This window comes from Drosophila ananassae, unplaced genomic scaffold, assembly GCF_017639315.1.
Source record: "Drosophila ananassae strain 14024-0371.13 unplaced genomic scaffold, ASM1763931v2 tig00000091, whole genome shotgun sequence".
NCBI classification, from domain to species: Eukaryota; Metazoa; Arthropoda; class Insecta; order Diptera; family Drosophilidae; genus Drosophila; species Drosophila ananassae.
This window is the reverse complement of record NW_025319113.1, coordinates 268,064-291,091: the sequence shown is the minus strand read 5'-3', so window position 1 is coordinate 291,091 and position 23,028 is coordinate 268,064. Positions and strand designations below refer to the sequence as shown.

The 23,028-nt window shown below is 39.8% G+C and overlaps 1 protein-coding gene and 2 pseudogenes across 1 annotated transcript in view; 1 reads left to right on the top strand and 2 right to left on the bottom strand.

Moving 5' to 3' along the window:
• Positions 1-2,595: 2,595 nt before the first annotated feature.
• The window catches only part of LOC6496811 (UDP-N-acetylglucosamine--peptide N-acetylglucosaminyltransferase 110 kDa subunit), a 54,475-nt gene continuing 34,042 nt past the window's right edge, over positions 2,596-23,028 (bottom strand). Inside the window, exon 9 of the mRNA XM_032456150.2 lies at positions 2,596-2,989. Coding sequence (XP_032312041.1) covers positions 2,722-2,989 — 268 coding nt within the window. The 3' untranslated portion in view covers positions 2,596-2,721. The remainder of the gene's footprint in view (positions 2,990-23,028) is intronic.
• Positions 2,850-22,739, bottom strand: LOC116656505 (annotated as a pseudogene).
• Positions 3,971-4,450, top strand: LOC26513857 (annotated as a pseudogene).

Sequence of the window (23,028 nt, the reverse complement as noted above, 5' to 3'; positions counted from 1 at the left end):
CACACAAATTGAGTCGCTAGTATTGAATGCATATTATTTTTATATAGTACTAACCTTCAAATTATTCGTGTCAAAATTTGACGTCTGTCAGTCAATTAGTTTGTGAGATAGAGCCTCTTTTGTGAAGAAACTTTTGTTATTGTGAAAAAAATGGAAAATAAGGAATTTCGCGTTTTGATCAAATACTGAAAAAATACAGTGGAAGCGAAATTGAGAACAATAATTGATTGGTATGCAAAATTCAATCGTGGTGAAATCGTGGTGGCACGGAGGACGGTGAACGCAGTGGACTCCCGAAAAAGGTGGTTACCCTTCGAAAACATAAACAAAATCCACAAAATGATTTTGAATGACCGTAAAATAAAATTGATCGAGATAGCAGAGGCCTTAAAGATATAAAAAGAACGTGTTGGTCATATCATTCATCAACATTTGGATATGCGGAAGCTCTGTGCAAAATGGGTGCCGCGCGAGCTCACATTTGACCAAGAACAACAACGTGTTGATGATTTTGAGCTGTTTGCAACGATGGATGAAACATTTCTCCATCATTACACTCCTGAGTCCAATCGACAGTCGGCTGAGTGGAAAGAGTTTTTTTGGATGCGCGTGGAATAATTTTTTTCGATTATCTTGAGAAGGGATAAACTATCAACAGTGACTATTATATGGCAGTATTGGAGCGTTTGAAGGTCGAAATCGCGGCAAAACGGCCCAATATGAAGAAGAAAAAAGTGTTGTTCCACCAAGACAACGCACCGTGCCACATGTCATTGAGAACGATGGCAAAAATTCATGAATTGGGCTTCGAATTGCTTCCCCATCCACCGTATTCTTCTCCGCCCTCCAGCGACTTTTTCTTGTTCTCAGACCTCAAAAGGATGCTCGCAGGGAAAAAATTTGGCTGCAATGAAGAGGTGATCGCCGAAACGGAGCCGTATTTTGAGGCAAAACCGAAGAAGTACTACCAAAATGGTATCAACAAATTGGAAGGTCGTTATAATCGTTGAATCGCTCTTGAAGGGAACTATGTTGGATAATAAAATTGAATTTTGACAACAAAATGTGTTTTTCTTTGTTAGACCGGGGACTTATCAGCGGCCTGGATCGGTCGACCTATAGCTGTCATATAACTGAATAACCGGAATTGGCTTAACTTTATTTTTTTTTTAAGCTAACGGGACTTTCTACGGATTCCATTTTGGTCAACCAAATCCGATCTGCCAAATTTAATAAGGATCGACCGTCTATATCCTTAAGTAACTGAACGAATGGCACAACCTTGCTATTTTTAAAGATGCTTGGGGCTGGTTTCAACATATTTATTAGAAAATTTATTTGATGTTGAAATTCTTATAAGGAGTGGCCATCTGATATATTTATATGCAGGGTGCGCCATAGTACGAGGGCCGATTTAAACATTGAATATTTTTCCAAAATATTAATCGATTAGCATGATCAGACATTTTTTGGAAACGTCAAAACAATAGAATTTTAACCATTTTGCCGAAACAACGCGCCAAAATAGTGCAGATGTATATTGAAAATAACAAGTCAATTGTGTTAACTCAACATGCACATCGTCGACAATATCTTCGCCAAAACGTTCCAAAAAAGGATAAATTTTCTTAAATTAGTACTGTGGCAGCAACACGCTCTGCTGATTTGGTTGAGTGAGAGTGCATCTTGCCGAAAGTCCAGGAGAAAAGTATCGCCACCGTGGTCACCATTTAAATTTTAGTGGAACTACTTGCGACGCCGTATATATATTTATATATGTATATATATATATTTATAAATATATATATTTTCCGTATAAAGTTTAATTACCAAAGCACTTTTTTCCCACGCGAAATCAACTTTGCTTGTCGCTCGAATGGCTCAAACTGAACCTGAATTTTGAAATCAAATTTTGGTGACTGATAAGGCTCAATTCACATTGAATGGCGGTGTCATCAAACAAAATTGCAAGATTTGAGGCGCAGAAAATCCACATGTGGTAGACCTCCCGATTTAAATCCTCCAGACTTCTTTCTGTGGGGATATGAAGAGCAAAGTTTATGCCTGTTATCCTCAAGCCCTTGACTAGATTAAGGACAGCATCCGTGCTAAATGAAAACCATACCGACCGATATATATGCTCGAGAGAGTGGAAAAAAATGCGGCAAAAAAATCAGGATTTGCAGTGGCCAATTAAGGAGGCCATTTAATTGATATTGTTTTTTAAATTGGTTCAAATAAATTGTCTCTAACATTAAATGTACCTTTTTATGGAAAATGATGGAAAACTAACATTTTTCGGCACTCTGGGCGTTATAATTCAATCGATAATGATCTTATATTACCAAGAATGAGAAGAATAATTAAATGATTATTTATTTAAAAACGTTTTTTTAATCCATGGTTCAAAGCGGAATATTGTTTCAGCATATCAAAGAAACTGTTCGCGAACCGGAACCTTATCTGTCGTTAAGGTAAGAACCTCGCGAACCAAACCAAACGAAAACAACCAAACACAAAATAATATATGTAGATTGACCCCCCCCCCCCCCCCCCCCCCCCCCCCCCCCCCCCCCTATAATAAATACATTAAGGTACATATGTGAATTATTTTTATTTTTTTAATTGTCTGCGGAAAATTACAGAATAAATGTAACATAAACTCTTAATGAAATTATATTGTTGACCTTCAAAAGTCAAATAAATACCAACTCCATTATTTCACTTTTCTTCAATGGCAGAAATGTGATTTGGTAATTCACCAATAACAAATTTTTCCCACATTCGAAAAAATAATTTCTCTAGTCCTATTGCGTACTGTGAGCAATCAAATAATGGACTATCGACTCGTGCTTTCCAAACTTTGGCTCGAAGCGCTTTTAAGTATTCCCGTTTGGTTCCTAGACGTATAGCTATGTTTTGATATTCTTCTCTTGTACACGCTATTAGTTCGGGACATCCAAGTGTAGCCAATTGAGAAGCAGCCACCCTGAAACGATTTGATGAAAAATATATTTTATTATAAAATATATAATATGTAGAATTTATATTTCTTTAAATTAAAATTAAATAAAATCAAATTCATAATTTACCAACCACATCACGATTTTTATCAATTGGTGTATAAATTCTTGAGAAGTTATTTCGTTCAGAATACTTTGTAGATAACTTTACGGATGCCTATATCAGGGGTACCAAAGGGGTCGCTGTTATGCTATGAATAAAGCGCAGGAACTAAATAAACTGTCATCGTAAATGAACAGCTATCTAGCTAGTAACTAGGCTCAGGATAAAACTGTAATTGAGTCATAATCGGAGGGCTTAAGGTCTGTATGGCGGACAGGATACCAGGTACCGCGTATCCATCCAAGTCAATTGTTCTAGCCCTAGCTCGTTCGACCCATTATAGAGAACGCTAATCTCTGAAAAACCCAAAATTAAACTGACATCGATCATAAATATAAAAAAATTATAAAAACTATAATTATAAAAAACGCTAGTTAATGTTTGAAAATCAAACAAAATAAAATAATTATTACGAACAATGAATACATAACATTTAAAAATGAATGACAGAAAAATGTTCCAGTAAGTTTGGCAGAAATCAGTTTTTGAAAAAGTGACTTCTGAATACCATAGTTTTTTGGGAATATCTCGAAAATAAAAAGTAAGCTCAAATTGGGGTTCAGAGAAGCCTAACAGAATGGTAGCAGGTGAAAAAAGTGGAGATTCTTTGCCTTTGTCGCAGAATCAACAAAATGAATGTATGAACCGCGATTTAGAGATTTCAACCTTGAATGTTCATTTTATGCAACAAGCTGCGCACAAAACAACGCTAACGACTATTTTAGAATTCATGGATGACAGTTAAATAATCTGATGCAGAAATAAAATTATTCATTGCAATCGCTAAAGGAAGAGAACTGCCAGAACAGCGCGCCATGCCCTATGTAATGCCCGATTTGCTAGCATGTACATCAATTCGCAGCTGACCAAGTCCTATGACTACCTGTTGCTAGACACGCACTTCAACTCTTACTAGAAGAACCCCGGCTTTCAGAAGCTATACCAGGGCCGCTGTGATCGCTCTTTCGAGGACAAAAACGCCCTGATCAAGCAAATTATCACTTGGGCTAAAATTGTAAACATCAACATCCGTCACGAATCGCCTGCTTGCGAGCGTACCCATCGCAGCACCTTGGAGGTCTACGAATTTTACTCCATGGCGTTGACTCCCGATAACGAAAAACAGCTGGCCGCTAGAACCACCCAAGTTCACACCCGTGCTACCCACGGTACCAAGCGCGACTCACCAGGCGCGATTTAGAACTGATGGCTACTACCTTAAAGATAACTTCCTGGGCAAGTAGGCGGAGACTTCGCGCTGTCTAGCTACGACAACGGCCTGACTAAGCTCATTAAGGTGACGCAGTACCTACAGATGCAGTAAGAAGGTGCAGGAAACTTTCCTCCATCCATCATATTAACTTCTTTTCCCTCAAAATTGCTCTCATTCCAAAAATAGCGTTTACATTAGATTTGTTTCCTAGGTTATTTATTGCAATAACAATAAATTGCAGTGCAGCATTACCAAAACAATATTTGAATGATTTATACATACATTCTCAATATTCACCGTGATTAGCACGCCGGAAATTTTGCGAGAAATAAAAAAAAATTAAAATAAAGTATTATAGCGTGTTCTAATCTGCTGCAGAGAGTACCCTTTCAAAGGGTATTATAAGTAGATAAGTCTAAAAGTTGGAATACAAATTCTATAAAGCTATATATGTATATGTTGCTATATTATAGCTTTAGATTTATTTTTAGAGCTTTAGAGCTTTAGAAGATTTTTTTCCGCCACCAAAATAAATAGATATTTTGGGCCTTTTTTTATTTGCGTTTCTCACCGGTATTTTACAGCGCCAATACGTTTTTCTTCCGATTTTGAACTGATGGCCAATATATACCTTTAAGTAAAAATTAATTTCATCCAATCTTTAGATATTAATAACTACTACACCGCAGAATCGCCATTGAGACACCGCTGTAAAAATATTATACAACCCTAGTCATAATTATTTTCACAACACACAATTATTTGCACATCCTAACTTATTTTATTTGTTATTCTTGTTGTTGTTGAACGATTTCACTGAAACAAATGTTATTGCGTAGCTTGATCCTTGCTGAAGGGACACAAAAAGAAATGGGAAAGATAGAGGTTCATAGGAAAAATCTAAAAGCAAAAGAAAAAAAGATTATCAGTTGTCAGAAGTATTTGCACGCGTTTTCGGTGCGTCAAAATTATATTCACAAAAGTTAGTTTGATTTAGATCAGCTTAATATAATATCTAATTTTAACAAAAGATTTTCTTAATTTTATCAAAATACATTAATAATATTTAGTTACACCACTTTGGCATTAATGACAGCTTTTAGTCTTTTAGGTATTGACCTTGCCAAAGTTTGGGCAAATTTAAGGGTCAATTTGGACCAAATTTCGTCAATTTCAGCGATGACTCCGTCGCGTTTTCGATTTTTATCAATGGTTCTTTGATTTTTTATAAAATCCCAAACGTTTTCGATGATATTTAGATCTGGGCTTTGAAGGGGCCAAGGAAGAACCGACCGATTAAGGTCGTTCAAAAATTTGGTGGGTATCCTACCCTTGTGGCATGGAGCATTGTCCTGCTGAAGAATCTATTCATAAGTAGGAAAAAGTCTATTTCCTGACATAAAAGCATGGTCATTAAGGATTCGAACGTATCCGATCTGGTTTAAAGATCCTTCTATCGGTACCGGTACGAGGTCTCCGAATCCATAATAGGAAAGGCATCCCCAGAACATGACTGTGCCACCACCAAACCTATTGATTGGCTGTGCTGCCAAATGCTTTTGGTTTTTCTTCAAATGCCTAAAATGATGACTGTCGGACCCTTGGTACTGAAATGCAGCCTCATCCGTCCATAAAACATTAAACCAATAGTCAAGAGGCTTCTTAATATATTCCAATGCAAATTGCAGACGTATTGTTCGGTTGATTGGTGTGATGTCAATCACTTTGCGGGCAACATATGTATTGAAATCAGCTTCTTTTAGCCTGCGACGAATTGTAGAATCACTTATTCGTTTACCAATTGTATTTTTTTATTCTTGGGCAATTTTTACTGGACTTGCACTTGGATTGCTCGCTACAACTCCTATTAAGTGCCTGCATTGCCTTTGGTCCAACATAGGTTTTCGGCCTGATCTTTTCTTATTTTTTAAAGTGCCAACTTCTTTTATCTTTTTTACTAAGTAGTAGACATTTCTGCGCATAATTTTATACAATTTAGTGATTTGAGCTGCTGAAATACCGGCTTTAAGCTTAGTAACAATTTTAGCCCGGAGCTCAAGGGTTAACTTCCTTGATTTAGGCAATTTGTTTAGACAAATGTAAAAGAAAAATTATTATTTTTTTTGAATTTTCACCGAATTGAATTTTTTAGAGCAATACTAATGACGAAATTGCATTGTGAAAATAATTTTGACGCACACGAAAACTTGTGCAAATACTTCTGACAACTGATAAGCTTTTTTTCTTTTGCTTTTAGATTTGTACTATAAACCTCTATCTTTCCCATTTCTTTTTGTGTCCCTTCAGCGAGGATCAAGCTACGCAATAACATTTGTTATAGAAACCATTTTTGGTAACGATCAGAAGACTTCCCGCGGTAAAATAAGAGATAACTTTATAGGTTAATTGATGCATTCGATTGGTACGATTCTGGCATGCACCGATATACATAAATGTCACCTTAGAAAAATTATATTATACTTTCAATACTTTATTTGACTCATTATTATGTGCCTCAAGAATAAAAAAAAAACAAGAAAGCTAACTTCGGGCGGAGCCGAAGTTTATATACCCTTGCAGTTGATTCGCAGTCCGCTAGGTGGCGCCACGCATCTTATATTTTTAGATATATAGCGGATCGTATATAGTTGGCCGATCCTTATGAAATTTGGCAAATTTAATTATTTTGTCAAAAGAGGAATCCATTGAAACTCCCATCCTTCTAACTTGAAAAACAACGAAGTTATAGCATTTCCGATCAATCCGATCAAGTTATATAACAGCTATAGGATATAGACGGCCGATCCTTATGACATTTGGCAGATCATATAAATTGGCCCAAATTAGAATGCACAGAAAGTCCCATCTTTCTAATTAAAAAAAACACCAAGTTTATGCCAATTCCGATCGTTCTATGAAAGCTATAGGATATAGTCGGCCGATTCTTATGAAATTTTGTACATAAGATTTTGGTCAAATATAACATGTGTGGAAAGTCCCAACCCTCTATCTTAAAAAACAACGAAGTTATGGCATTTCCGATCAATCAGTTATATGACAGCTATAGGATATAGACGGCCGATCCCGGCCGTTCCGATTTATGTACTGCCTGCAAAGGAAAGAAGGATGTGTGCAAAGTTTCAACTCGATAGCTTTAAAACTGAGAGACTAGTTTGCGTAGAAACGGACAGACGGACATGCTCATATCGACTCAGGAGGTGATCCTGATCAAGAATATATATACTTTATAGGGTCGGAGATGTCTCCTTCACTGCGTTGCACACTTTTGACCAAAATTATAATACCAAAATATATTGTGTACAAAATTTCATAAGGATCGGCCGACTATATCCTATAGCTCTCATAGAACGATCGGAATTGGCATAACTTTGGTGTTTTTTAAGTTAGAAAGATGGGACTTGGTACAGATTACTCTTTTGGCAAAATAATTCAATATGCCAAATTTTATAAGGATCGGACGACTATATACGATACGCTATATATCTAATAATATAATATGCGTGGCGCCACCTAGCGGACTGCGACTGAACTGCAAGGGTATATCAACTTCGGCTCCGCCCGAAGTTAGCTTTCCTTTCTTGTTTTTTGGACATATTCGTTAGGGCTGAAGATCAGACAACATCTATTTTTCATCCCCGTAAATGTTAAGGGTAGTTCACCATTAATTTTTTTTATAAAAATCCGTAATAGCTTTTCTAGGTGGCAATGTAACATACTAATTTAGTACCATAAATTTTTATTCAGAGCTAATCATTTCAATTTCCTTTAATGATGATTTGTTTCAATTTGATCTCCCGCCTTCGCCGGTCGATAATTTATTAACTACTAGTATCAATCGATCAATTATCCCCGTTCCAGTTGTCACCTTACTCACTATAAATTTTTGAGCCATTTTGTATTGTGTACAATCGTAGCAGTGACGGTTATACGTATTACTGTCGCAATGCCAAGAAAAGGCAATTTGAGTCATCGAACGGTCAAATCCACAACCACGCGAGATAGAAGATCAGGCGAACAAATCGAAGAAGATGCAATGCGCGTGTGAGCATGGCGCAGTTGCGTTAATCAGAATCGCAAGAGGCACGAGATTAACGTTATCAAGAAAGACAACTGCAACAAGAGAAGCACGCAGATGTATAGTTAATCGACTTAGATGAATTGACCAACGACGCCAACAAGTTCATCGAGCATTTACATCAGGGGCATTTATTCGACTGGCATAAGTGGTTGGCAGAAAGAGCGATTTTGTCAGCAGAAAATGTTGACGTCAATGCATAATATTTACAAATACAAAAGTTGTTGCCTGGGGACTTGAGTGTCATAAAAATCTATTGATGCAGTTTATGATGGCAACTGTGAATTATCCAATTGAGTTTTTAAATTCGTTTGGCATTCGCTATGACGATCAATAAGTCACAAGGCCAAACATTATCTGTATGTGGCTTAGATTTGGAAACACCATGCTTTTCCCACGGACAACTATATGTGGCATGTTCTCGCGTGGGAAAACCATCCAGTTTATTTGTGCTGGCTAAAGACGGACTAACCAAGAATATTGTGCACTCCATTGCGCTGAGAGAATAATCTTATTATTATTGAACTAAAAAAAATGTTTGTAGAAAAAATATATATGGCAAAACAACGTTTGCAGGGTTTTCTAGTATAATCATATATTTTTTTCAAAATATGGTTTCATAAAGCTCCACTAATTTATTGACTGATGTTACATACACATACTTCAGTAAACCATTTGATTCAGTTAATCAGTAACTCCTGATGAGTAAACTGAATCTATTGTGATTTCCTACAGATCTCCTTATGTAGATAGAAGAACACAGAGAGTTTAAATTAAAAACGTAAGTTCCCTTTTAGTCCATGCTACATCTAGTGTTGGGCCAAGCAGCCACCAAAAAGTGCATTTAAAATAATCATAAAATGCTTAGCTGCAGCTGTTGTTTTCAGCATGTATTCTTCTCTGTTTTGACTCCCAGTTTCGCATGCGCTTTATTGGTATTTGTAGCGCATGCACTTTGGGAGCTCTGGTGGAGCTTCTGCGCAAGCTCATAGGTTTCGGCGTTGTTTGGATCGGCCGCTGCATTTGTTTTGGGGTTAAATTGACCCATAATAAATCGAATTGTAAATTGAACCTCGTCTTATTAATTCGGTCGCTATTAAAACGCTGATAGCACAACATCTAGAATTCAGCAAGGAAGCCATCTAGTCCGTTACTGTTTACTCTCTTTATTTACGACTTGCCCTCAGCTTTAACGAACTCGCTGGACCTAATACAACCAGACGGTGTTAATCTTTGTCTGCAATAAAAAAAATCTTCCGCCCAATACAGACCTCAGTCCGAATAATTTTATACTTAATGTATCAATATGTAAGCTTATGTCTTTTCATCGGTATAGTCCTCTTCAGGCTATGTACTATCTCTAACGGTTTTTCTTTTGAAAAATTAACTCAGGTTAATGATCTTGGCGTTCTATTACACGAAAAAATTTGCCGATCATATTTCCTCAATCGAAAATATAGCTAAAGGTGTTCTTGGTTTTATTTAAAGATCGTCCAAAGAATTCCGCCCTATAAACTAAAAGCTTATTTATGTTTTAGGTCTTTCTGATACTGGAGTACGGTTCATGTGTCTATGTGACAATATGGGGTTCATCAAGACCGCATAGAATCCGTGCAAAAGAATTTCTTATTATTTTCTCTTAGGGAACTTAATTGGGATGCAAATGTTTTCTTTCCTTCGTATCATAGCAGACTCTTACTAAAAAACTTACTCTCTTTAACAAATCGTAGAACAATCATGGGTGGTGTTTTCCTACACAACTTTATTAATGGTCAGTTAAGTAGCAGCTTAAGTATAGCATATATATATCCGATCGTATATAGTTGGCGATCCTCATAAGGATCGATGAGAATTTCTCCATCAAATCAATTTTTTTATAAAAATGTTGGCAACAACCCCAGAATCATTAAAAATAGACAGGTTGTGCCAGCTATAGGATATAGTCGGCCGATGATTATTTGGTAGATCGGACAATGCTAACAAAATTGGAATCCGTAGAAAGTCCCATCTATCTAGCTTAAAAAAAAAGTTTTGCCAATTCCTATCAATCAGTTATATGGCAGCTATAGGATACAGTCGACCGAACCTGGAAATGCCATAACTTTGGTGTTTGGTGGATTTCTACGGATTCCATGTTGGGCAACTTAATCCGATCTGCCAAGTTTCATAAGGGTCGGCTGAATATTATTCAAGTCTCTACAGCCCAATGCGAGCCCAACCAGACGATCGATCTTGTCTTCTATAGAACACCACTAGGACCAAAAGGGATTGGTGAGTGAACTATGACCACTAGGACCTAGTTTTCGTAACTAGGGCGAAAATCCTTTTGCAAAGGTAATGCACAGATAAGTTGTCATAAGACGAGAGCTTACCTCTGGCTTAGGGGACCCTCTTTAAACCCTGCTGTATGACTAGCTGAAAATTTGTGAACACGTCTTCGGAAGAAGAAAAATCCAGGAGCAAACAACCACAATCTTTTGCGAGGTGACGAGGGGAAGGACAATTATTGGCGTGATCGACAGAGGCGCCGAGGATAGGCTCGTCCCCAAGCACCCGAGAATGGGGAATAAGTTGCACGGAGTAGTGAAGATGCCGAAAAGTGAAGGTCCCCCACCCGATTGCGAAGAAGCGGGATGGCCCTAAGGCAGAGTTAAGGTAGTCGAGTGTCAGGGCGCCAGATCGGTTCAGCTGTATAGATCCATGTCACGTCCCTAGGTGAAGTATATCCAGGGGGAAGGTGGAGGCCATGAGACCTGTGATCGCAAGAACAATTAATCTAAATAAGGCTGTGACGCCAACACTAATCATCGCCAGCACTGACATGAACTAGAAGCGTTAGTCATATTTTGATTTTATTTTCACTTCCAGGCTCATGATAAGTAAAAAAGGCTGCTATCAATAAAACTAGACATGAAGTCTTATCAACCTATACCTATACTAACTGAAAGATGATATCACCGGTTTAATGGTCCCCAAAAAAACAGCGAAAACACACCCCAAAAACACCTTTACATATTACTGTATCATTCTCAGGTAAATTTCCACAAACGCCATTGAAGACCAAACTAAACCATTTCACCAGAATATATAAATCGCAGAGCTCTCCTTGCCAAGATTGTCGGGTGATAATCTTAGCAGTATGTTAGTGGTAAAAGCTAAGTAAGGCTTAACTATAAACAGAAAAATTGATTGGAAACTAAATATATAAGCGAAAGGCAGTCTGCACACTACGCCCAGCGACGCCTTTGACCCCATTCTAGTCCTTCTGCCACTAGAGTTGAGGCTACAGGAACCTTTGGAAGTCTTTGGAAGAAAACCCACTGGGGGCTAGCCAATATGGACTAGACCACCTAGAAATAAAATGAGGAATGGGCTCCTGTCTACCCATCGACCTTCCGAAGATGATTTTTAATGTAACCATTGAAAGATAAGGATGGAACTCACATATCCCATGACCAGAGAAATACCTTATATATATACGCAGATGGTTCGAAAATGAACGGGCGGGTGGAAGGCGTGTTCTTTTGCGTTTTTCTTTTTAGTATGTTAAAACTTTTTTTGACAAGGAAATTTTTTGTCGTAAGGCCTTTACAAAGTCAGGTTCAATACCTCTTAATACCACTTGCACGCCTCTGCACTTTCATTGACAAGTTCAATAGAAATTTTGTATGACGTTGACGACACGCACATAACATACAAGATCTTGTAAGGGTATTATAGTAACATGTCCATCGAGCAGCTAATCACATATCATGTTAATCGGTTAACTTGTTACTCTTCATTAGCCGGTCTCGCTTGTTCTCGCAAATAAAACGAATAAAGAAAGAAACAACCACCAAAAAATAAACGCACAAGTGGGCAAAGCACACTGGCACGAACTGGTTTTTTTTTTTCATTTTTAGCTCACAAAAATTGTCGGGGCTAGCTCACAAAGTTTGTTGGCACGTTAAAACTAATTTAATGATTTATTATTTTTATGAACACTCGCTTTGATTCTCCCACTAGCCTTTCATTTTACTTCCACCGGGTTGACGTCCCGCATTTCCTGCCGTGTCTGGGTCTGGTTTTAAAAACTGGGTTCGATCTTATCAGGTTCGGTGTCACCTATGGAGGTTGGACGGAAATTGAACCGAAATACGGAATAACTAGCCGAAAGGAAAATGATCTCAGCCGATAGCTACCGTTATCTTTCCACATATATAGCGTTGCTGTCACTCATACACTTCTCCTCCTGCCAGTAGGTAAAAAATGGCAGTCACTCTTCCTAAGGAATCTTCCTAATTCAACATTAGAAGACAATCAACCATATGCAGCTAGTAACCGCTGAGTGGCATCACCATCATCTGTGTTAAAATTAACAGCTGCTGCACGGAACCACTCAACTTCAATGCACAAAACCCACCTGCGAATGTTGTGGCAATCTCCCCGTCGTTGTGCTTATTAATAAGATTTATTGGCGGCCAACGGAAAAATACCCATCGCGATAAAGTTGAGAAATAATGCAAGTGAGCCACTCCCTACTTATATTCCTCAAATCTGCACTTTATAAATATTCATTAACACTGCTTTCTACAGCTCCTTATCAATATTATCATATTAATATCATAATTAATTAACATACTCATTAATTGCGTAAAAAATATATATAAATATTTGTATAATATAATATAATAATTATATATAATTAAAATAAATAATTAATCATGACAATTCGTAATTACGGGCACTCGCACACTTCACAGTAGGAAATATGGCTGCAGATCCAGAGCAGCTTAGAATTGTAATTCAGGCTGCCATTACAAGACAAGCAGCGAAGATGATCTATGACAAACTATACAAAATTTGGCCAGCCTAGAGGCAGCGTTGCAAAGCTCAAGCAGAAGCCCTCCAGATTAAGGTACCTGAAGCTATAGATATAAAAGACAATGTCATGTGTAACGAGCCACTGGACGCCGTAAGTGCCTGCCCGATTTACGTCTCTTTGCGGCAAGCGGCAGAAGCTACATAGAACATATTCAGAAGTTACGTCATTATTAAGCGGTTATTACTATTAGAAGTAAAATAAGAGGACCTGGCGATGTGATGCTGTTCTCGTCTGACTCGTTGACATGTCGTCTGCGATTGCAGTGGCTCAAGAAGTGGAATCGAACCACGAGAGATACTCATTAGCAGCGTCATTTGCAAAGAGCCAAAAATATAAGAATAAGAGGCAAATTCCAAAGGCGTAACCGCCACAAGCCCCCTAATAAATGCTGGAAAAAAACAACACACGTCCTTCACTAAACAACCTCGTTTCAATAAATTAATGACGCCATTGGCGAGTACGACTTGTACGCCATTCATTTTGAAGGGTGAAACCCTGCTGCCAGGCATTAGACGAAGAGAAGCGGGGATTTATAAGAAGCCTCTCGTTGATACCTGAAAAAATTTAATCCGAAGGATTGCAGAAGTAGAGAAAATATATTTTTACTTAACTTCCGATGTCAATTTTACGGAGTGCGTTTTGATGAGACTTTCGATGACTTGTTCTTTGCAAATTAAGTTTTTTACGGAAGCCGTACCAAGTACCATTGGCTGTCTGGAGTGAATACGCTGGAAATGATCTTCACATCATTGTTCGTTTGCTGTGTACTAGACTTCTGCATGAATGCACTCATTTGTGGCAGAACAGATCTGTACAGTAGTGTAGTGTATTCAAAAACACTGCACTCATTGTTTACTGTACAGTATACTCTATAGGTCACAATAAGAAAGCACAACATTTTCAGTTTACTCACTTCGATTGTGAACAGTATTTGATTGTACTTTTCGATAGTGATTACTACATTTGTTTTTTTTTTTTAACACTGTACATCTGTTATGTCAACTGTGTACAACTGTACAGGTGAGTGCAGTAATTTGTAATAAGTGGACAAAAATGGATTCTAAGGAGAATCCTGATCCTGTTCTGCAGTGGTGGTCAATAAATAAGGAGCGTTTTCCTCTGCTTTATCAAATTAGCTAAAAGGCATTTTCTGTTGCCAAAAATTTGATTTGCGAAAAACGTGCCACCACTGAAGACATGGTAAACAAAATAATGTTCCTTCATTCTAATATTGATAACTTAAATGTAGATAATTTAATAACATAAAAACAGAAATGGAATTAGATCCATTCCGAATGAAGCCTAGATGCAAAATGTAATCCCTGAAGATGCTGACAAGTATCAACTTTGCAATATTGGCTTCTTGGTAGATAAGATGAGAGCGGCACGATCAGTGATTAAAATGCCCTTCAGAGCCATTATGCATGATGCCAAAGCTGTGGCTAACAAAATGGATCGAGTTTACGGAGCAGTAGTGGCCTACTGTACGGAAATCTGAAGGTCGAGTAGGATCGGAGCCTTCTATGGCTGCGTTCTGAGCATACGTCGTTTTGAAATGAAGCAGGGTATCGTAATTATGCCCGTATTGTGAGCAATGTTATTGCTGCTACACTGTTCATATTCACCATATTCAAACTGGTCCACTAATCCATCGACGAAGTATGGGTGTGTGGGGCAACCCGTAATTTCAAACTCTTTATTATTTTTGTTGAATGGCTGGCTTCGCAAGTTGAGCTTCGAAAGGCGCAAATTAGACAAAGGTATTTTATAATGCTGGATGAAGTCCGGCTGTTACAGATCATACTGGCAGAACGCGACCGTGAAAAAACTTACGTAAACGGAGAAAAGTACAAATTTTGCAGACTGCCATTTGGATTACAAAATATTGCCAGCATTATTAGACGGTATTCTGTTAATGGTCTATGTTAATGATGTTATCGTCTTGCCGGAGGACGACAACTACCACATCCGGCACGTTGATGGGGTTTTTAAGAGCCTGCACGATGCTAATACAGTGGCGAGCAAAATTGAGTGTATGTTCAGAACTCAGACTTTCGTCACCCACAAAATCATAACCACACAAGATAATCCCAAAATTTTTTTTGTTTTATATTCATTATTTTATTCTTAATAAATTTTAAGCAAAAACAGTCATGCCAGAGATAAATTCTAGGAGAATAACAAAAAAAACGAAAAAAACCAGCATAAACTCAATTTTGCACGTTTCCAGATGTTTTAATTATTAAATTAATATTAATATTTTGTCCAAAGACCTTTATTTGAAATAACTTCCTGTACACGTTTAGGCATGCTCTCTACCAAATTTTCAATTATATCTTTGGGAATACGTCTCCATTCAGCTTCAACACGCTCCCAAAGGATGCCCATGTTTGATGGAGCTGCTTCGTATTGCCCGAGCCGTCTTTTCACGATTGACCAAAGATTTTCAATCGGATTGAGGTCGGGACTTTGTGCTGGCCATTCCATTAACTTAAAAGGTTGCTTTTCAATCCACTCCTTAACAATTTTGGCCGTGTGCTTCGGATCCCCATCTTGTTGAAAAACAATTTCTTTTTCGGGATAAGCACATTTTTCAATAAAATTGGGAAGATTGGTCTGCAATATTTGTAGGTAGTCCTCTTTCCGCATAATACCTTCTATTAACTGTAGAGGGCCAACATGCCACCACGTGAAGCATCCCCAAACCATAATACCTCCACCACCATGTTTAACCGTTTGTTTTACATGGTGTCTTTGGATGCGATCTCCGGGTCTGCGCCAGCAATATTGCTTTCCGTCGGACTGAAATCTGTTAAATTTGGACTCGTCAGACCAGACAACTCGTTTCCAATCGTCCACAGTCCAATTTTTGTGTGCCCTTGCAAATTTCAATCGAGCTTTCACATTTTTAACGGATAATGCAGGTTTGATTTTTTTCACACTTGCAATATACCCAATGTCTCGCAGCGCTCTTCTAGCTGTCCATTCGCTAACATTCTTGTTTATAGCCAAGGAAGCACCCTTTGGAGTTAGAAGCTTGTTCTTCCTCATTTCCGACATCATTAGTCGAGCATCTGACTCCTTCAATAATTTCTTGCGACCTGCGACTTGCGTTTTGGGAGTCACATTCCGTCTCTTCTGAACAGCGATTACCGCCGATTGGCTTATACCAAGCCTTTTGGAAATTTCACGTGATGTACAACCATTCTCGGTCAGGCTAACTACATTATTTTCAATATCTTCAGATAATTTTCGCATTTTTATGCTCGCAAATTTTGAAAAATTTATTTCTAATTATAAGCTAATTCAGTTACACTCTGCTTAGTCTGAAGCACGTTTTAATCTGTGCTACGAACATTAAGAATAATAGAAAATCAAAAATAATGGTGAATCTTGCCGATTTGTGCTGATAAGAGAAGTTAGAAAGCGAAAATAGGCAAAAAGTGCGTACGTGCAAAATTGAGTTTATGCGGGTTTTTTTCGTTTTTTTTGTTATTCTCCTAGAATTTATCTCTGGCATGACTGTTTTTGCTTAAAATTTATTAAGAATAAAATAATGAATATAAAACAAAAAAAATTTTGGGATTATCTTGTGTGGTTATGATTCTGTGGGTGACGAAAGTCTGAGTTCTGAATATACACTCAATTTTGCTCGCCACTGTATATGGGTATGAAAACAATAATCTTAGTTTTTCAAGAATAGCGGATTGGCCTAGGAAAATGTGAACCAGGTACTCTCAGAGAATTACTTCACTAAAATGGTCCAGCTATCTAGTCGCTAACTGCAAGGCATGTGGTAAGGTAATATGTGATAGGCATTTCACCAAGAAAAATTGAATTCTCTAAAATTGCCATGGCCAATTCCATCAATAATTATAGAGGATCTCAAAGCGGTACTAAAGTTTTCTAAAGAAAAGATTATCTGTTGCTACAATGAATCATTGTTAAACTCGTGTAGAGCTTGGTAGATGGCAGCCGACGTGTTTTAAACACAATCAAATGACCCACTGTACGAAGTACAGGATCAGATAAAGTTCGCTCAATACAAGCTCAGAAACAGGGAAAATGATTTACGGCAAAACAGGGCGTTCAAAGTTAGCGATAAAGTCCTAGTGAATTCCAACCGGCAACTAGGCAACAAACTCTCACCATTGTGATAGGAAAAAACTGTGGAAGCAGACATGAGGTCTTCATTAAGGGGAAGGTGGTCCAGTGTGACAATCAATCTTACCCTACCTTGTTATTATTTGCCTGGTAATTTTTTATTTTCTATTATTTTTATCCCTAGCTACTTGGCATAAGGTTTTTTAATTGGTATTCATTTTAGTCATGCTTCATTTTTCATATTTTTGGTGGTCGGCTACCCCATTTAAACCAAATATTACAATATTAACATCCATATCCCTGCTATTGCTTTTGACCATAACATCGGCACACGACACGGACTACTCATATGGTATTTAGCATTCGTATTTAATCAAAATAAACCATCAAATACGTTGATGGTCGAATTTTAGATTCCCAAATTGACACGGAACACCGCATCTCTATAGATGTTGCCAACTCGAAATAGGATTATTGCAATGAAGATGCAAAATTTAATGCTTGCAGTATCTCTTGCTTAAGTCAATATAGTTAGCCCTAGCATACTAAATCATGTAGACCTGGAAAATGTTTGGATGAAAGAGCTCACCGAAACCTTATATAAAGATGTATACTCCGTTACGTCCGTTTAAATGCTATAATCCATTTACAATTTATTATCAAATTTCCCCCTTTCGCATTACGACACGATGCTCATGCTGGAAGATAATGTATTAGCGAAATGTAAGACGGTAAAGAATGGTTTCATAACACCAGGGGTTACGTTTTGCCAGGAGGCGCTAAGACAATCGCCCAGGAGCGATCCAGGTGGCGCCCAGGAGCTCCGCGCTGGAGGCACTGCGCATTTTGAGATCCAGAAAAAGCATTTACTTACTTTGACGAAGAGATCCTCCATAAACAATTGTAAACAATCATCCGGCTTGCGTGAGTGAGGACAATGGCACGTACGCCTATATACGAGGCTCCAACCTTATTACCTTTACCGAGTATGCAACGGTCAACGAAACCAGATTTGTCAATCATGATATGACACAACATCACCATGGAGCACAACGTCCTTAGTCGTCCAAGTGAGCTTAGCTTGGAACATATTAAAAAGTTCGGGCAGGAGGTCAAAAACTATCGGTTATATCAGGTGGTATTAATTTTAGGAGCAATAGGCTGATCTGCATCGGTTTAAACTGCGAGTGGTTGACAGCCACCCTGGCTACTGACAGCGAGTTGATGTGCCAATTGGAGCTGGATTATTTTACGAGATGCTTTGTTTGTGGGCAAAATCATCTGTCTCCTGGTTTGCTCTGAATTCAAAAAACTCGGCTCGGTTGGATGTTTGTGGAGGCGGAGGCCCTGACAATGGTCCTCTTGGCAGCTGAGCGGTCGGGGCTGATCTGCCCAAAAGGCCCCTTAGATGAGCGGCTCGATCAACTTCTTCGATTTGGAACTTCTTCGACTTCGTGGAAACCTGCACCGATGCGATTGTGAAGGCGTCAAAAAAGAAACTGGGTGGCGAGTGTCACTTTGTTAAGAACTTCGGGCGGTTAGAAGGTGGTGGCTATACAGTCAGGCTGCCAATTAAACATATCTCCGGTTTATTTGGTGACTTATACTCACATGCTCTACGTCGTTTCCAGTCGTTGGAAAGGAAGCTATCTCATCAGCCCGAATTGCGAGCTCAGTAATCGGGCTATATAAAGGATTATCTTAACCTAGGTGGTATGTCCCCAATTCCGCCGCAGTTGCATCGAGATTGCAAATATTTTTTTCCACATCACTGTGTGATAAAGAAGGACAGCACCACGATGAAACTTAGGGTGGTGTGTGATGGTTCCGCTGTTACCACCTCAGGTTATTCCTTGAATGGGATCCGAAATCTGGCTTCGAGATTGTTACCTTGACGAGCTTATTTCTGGTAGCAATACCAAGGAGGAGGTTGTTGGCATTTGAGGGGAAATTTCATCGCTTCTCAAGAAGGGCGAATTTCTGCTGCGGAAGTGGTGCCCCAATATCCCTTTCGTATTGACTGGCATGCCTGAAATGGATCGGGAATATTATTTAACTTTTGATAACGACAACAACTTTACAGAGACGTTAGGGCTGGCTTGGAATCCTTCCTCTGATCAGCTGCTGCTTTCATTTTCTACTCTTCAGTCCACGTCGAAGCCTACCGGACGTTCGGTCTCATGATCAATAGCGCTGTTGTACGATCCGATTTGCCTAGTTGATCCCGTCGTTACTAAGGCGAAAATATACTTCCCGAAGCTGTGCCGAGAGCAGCTTTTTTGGGATGAAAGCTTGCATGAGATTTTCTACACTGATTGGCAGGAAATTGGCCAGAGCTTCAATCAGTCTCGTGTATCGCCCCTTAACTGTGGGGCGTTAAGGGGCATTAACTGTGCCAAAGTTAGAGCTGGCTGGAGCTGAGTTGTTGGCGAGAATTATAACAGATGTTCTCAGGTTACCCGCTTAGAAAGGGAAGTCATTTTCTCTGTGCGACTCGTCTGTTATGTTACCCTGGACTCGAAATTGGCCGGCCTCACAACAGACGTCGTTTTCGTTGCCAACTGCGTTGGCAAAAACGCCAAAACCTACACATTTCCAGTTTATAGTGTCAGGGGCCGCCCTATCTTATAAAGGTACAGGAGGACTGGGCAGCGACGGTAGTAGACGAGAAGCCAGTTTAATAACTCGTGGCGACATGCAAATTCGCTAAATCTTTTCCAGCTCTTCAGTGATTGTTTGCGTACGCCTATAAGTTTCGCAGACGGGTCCGTCATAAAGAAATTTCCGTTCATGATCTCGAGACTCGCAAGCTTCTGTCGGCTTTTCAGCGCGCTTGTTTGGGTGATAAACTAAGGACGTTGCAGACAAAGGGAATGGTTGCCTCCTCCAGTTTGATGGCTTCGTTATCCCCCTTTTTGGATCAGTTTGGATTGCTTCGAGTAGACGGACGGCTCAAGAACTCATCCTTGGATTACGATGGTCGTCACCCAGTTATTTGGCCCAGGAGCCATCCGGTAACGCGAAGCTTACATGAGCACAACCTGCACGCTGGACCTCGATCGTTATTGGCGATGATACGTTCTCAGTATTGGCCGATTGGGGGGAGAAAGGGTGTGTTCATGTCAACAAATAAGTGCGTGAGATGTTTTCGGACAGAGCCTCGTTTGTTGGAGCATGTAATGGGCGATCTTCCGAAGGAGAGAGTGGAAGGTCAAGTCTTCGATGTAACCGGCATCGATTTTTGCGGTCCTTTCTTCTATAAGTCGGAGGTCCAAAACATTTTCATTTGTTTCACGACAAAGGCCGTCCATTTAGAGCTGGTGAGGGATCTGTCCACCGCCGCCTTTCTGCATGTACTAAGGGGGTTTATTTCTATCAGGAAGAAGCCTCGACAGATCTGGTCCGACAACGCCACCAATTTCGTTGGAACCAAAAGTCAGTTGAGCGAATTAATAGATCTTCCACATCTTAGAGCTTAAGTCTAAACCGTACTTACAATAAAATAAGTTACAGGAATGAAAAAAAGTAAACATTTTCAAATATTTGTGTAGTAAGTGTGAGAAACATTGCAAAAATAAATCAAATTTGTTTCTTTTTTGAATGGGAAAGTGAATCGGTAGTTCCCACTCCTTGAGTTAAATGACAAATACTAGAAGAAAGCTATTTATCTTAAATCAATGAAAAAAACTAACCAAAGAACATGAGTATGTGATCAGAACTGCAGGCGCTTCTTTTGCGGCAGGCTGTGACCACGAACCGTCGTCCCCACAAGTTTTCGTTTGAGTGGCGGCTTATCGTCGGCATGTGCATTGGCGCCCTCCTTGGCGGCCAGAACGGACGAAGGCATGGGCAGCTTGGGGACCCACCGTTTGGGGCTGGCTTGTTGCCAAAGTAGGGCATGTTGAGAGCCTCCTGGCAGGACACGCGCCTCAGCGGATTCATGGGGGAGAGGCAGCGCATGAGGTGGATCAAATCGTTGCCGGCCGCCGTGAAGATATTCTCCAGCGGTGTGCCCGGAAAGTGGCGAAACTGCAGGTAGTCGTGGAGCTTGCTAATATAGGGCCACTCGTGCTCCGATGGTGTGCCTAGTGTGGCAATGATTCTAGTCAGCTGATCCAAGTCGGAGTCGCCCGGCATGAAAGGAACGCGCAACATGAGCTCTGCCAGAATACAACCCTCAGCCCACATTTCCACGCCGGTTCCATATTGCCTAGCGCCAAAAAGCATTTCCGGCGATCGATACCACCGGGTGACCACGTGGTGGGTGTAGATGCGATTCGGCGAGCCGAAGGACTTGGCCGAGCCTGTTGACCAGCAAGTTATTAGGCTTCAGATACCTGTGCAGGATCCAGTTCAGATGTAGATATTCCAGGCCCCGCAGAGTCATGATGGCGTAGGCCTTAATGTTAGCCGGTGTAAGGATAATCTTCGTGTCCTTGATGATCACCTCCATATCAGTGTCCATGAAATCAAACACCAGGGAAACGTTCGACAGCTGGCCGAATACATCCACCAAACCGATGATGTTCTCGTGCTGCAGCTCCTGCAGGATCTTCATCTCCCGCAGAGCTGTCCGGTTAATGCCATCCCGGGCTTCCTCTCGGGATCCTTTCTTGATCTTCTTTACAGCCACAATCTGACTGGTAACCGTGTCACGGGCTTTATAAACAATGGCGAACTGACCCTCGCCCAAGAATGATAGCTTAGCATAACGGTCCTTTTTGTCGTTGGCGTTGGGCAGCATATCACGGGAGTGTCTTTCGTTTTAAAGCTATAAATTAAAGAGACTTTTTCTTAGCGACGAGCACCAGAGAGCAGTTAATTCGGTCCAATGTTCTATATATAAACAAAATCATTTAAATAAATTGTAATCATACATAGATATCTAAGGTAAAAGAGCCACCAATTTTTATGCGTCGTTCGGCAGAACTTTCCAGGCTTTGCTGCCACTGCCACTTCTCCACCTTTAGTGGAGGTTATGCGGACTGGCTTGAATTCCGGTCACTGTTCTCCACCACGGTGGACAGAAACGATTGCGGTTCTGCCTTTGTGAATCTTCCTTGGAGACTGTTCTATCGTTGGAGCTAACGGACAAAAATTATGACGTCGCATTGGAGCTGCTAAACAAAAGGTTTAGTAATCGCCGGCTTATTTTTCATGTTAATGAGATCAAAATCGTGTTAATGAGATACTGCATCTGAGAACTGTAGAATTCGCATCGGCGACGAGGCTTCGCAAGCTTTCGGAACAATTTAATTCGCATATGCGAGCTCTGGCAAGCATGGGCACAACGAAGCAAATCGCTAGCTGCATCATAATCCAAGTGCTGTTGCAGAAGGTTGATGATGCCACGCAGTCTAAGTGGAAGGAAATGCAAGCTGATCCGGATTCCTTGGATTCCATTCCAACGTGGGAGTCCATCGCAAGTTTTCTTGAGCAAAGATGCCGGACTTTGGAGAGCATGGATTTGCCGACGACATCCCATGCACCAAACTTTGCGGTAGACCCTTTCATCCAGGTAACTCTGCATTTGTGATCACAAAATCTTCCGCATGCATGATCTGTGATGGCCATAGTCACGTAATAAACTCCTGCCCAAGGTTTTTAAGCTTGTCGCCTGAAGAT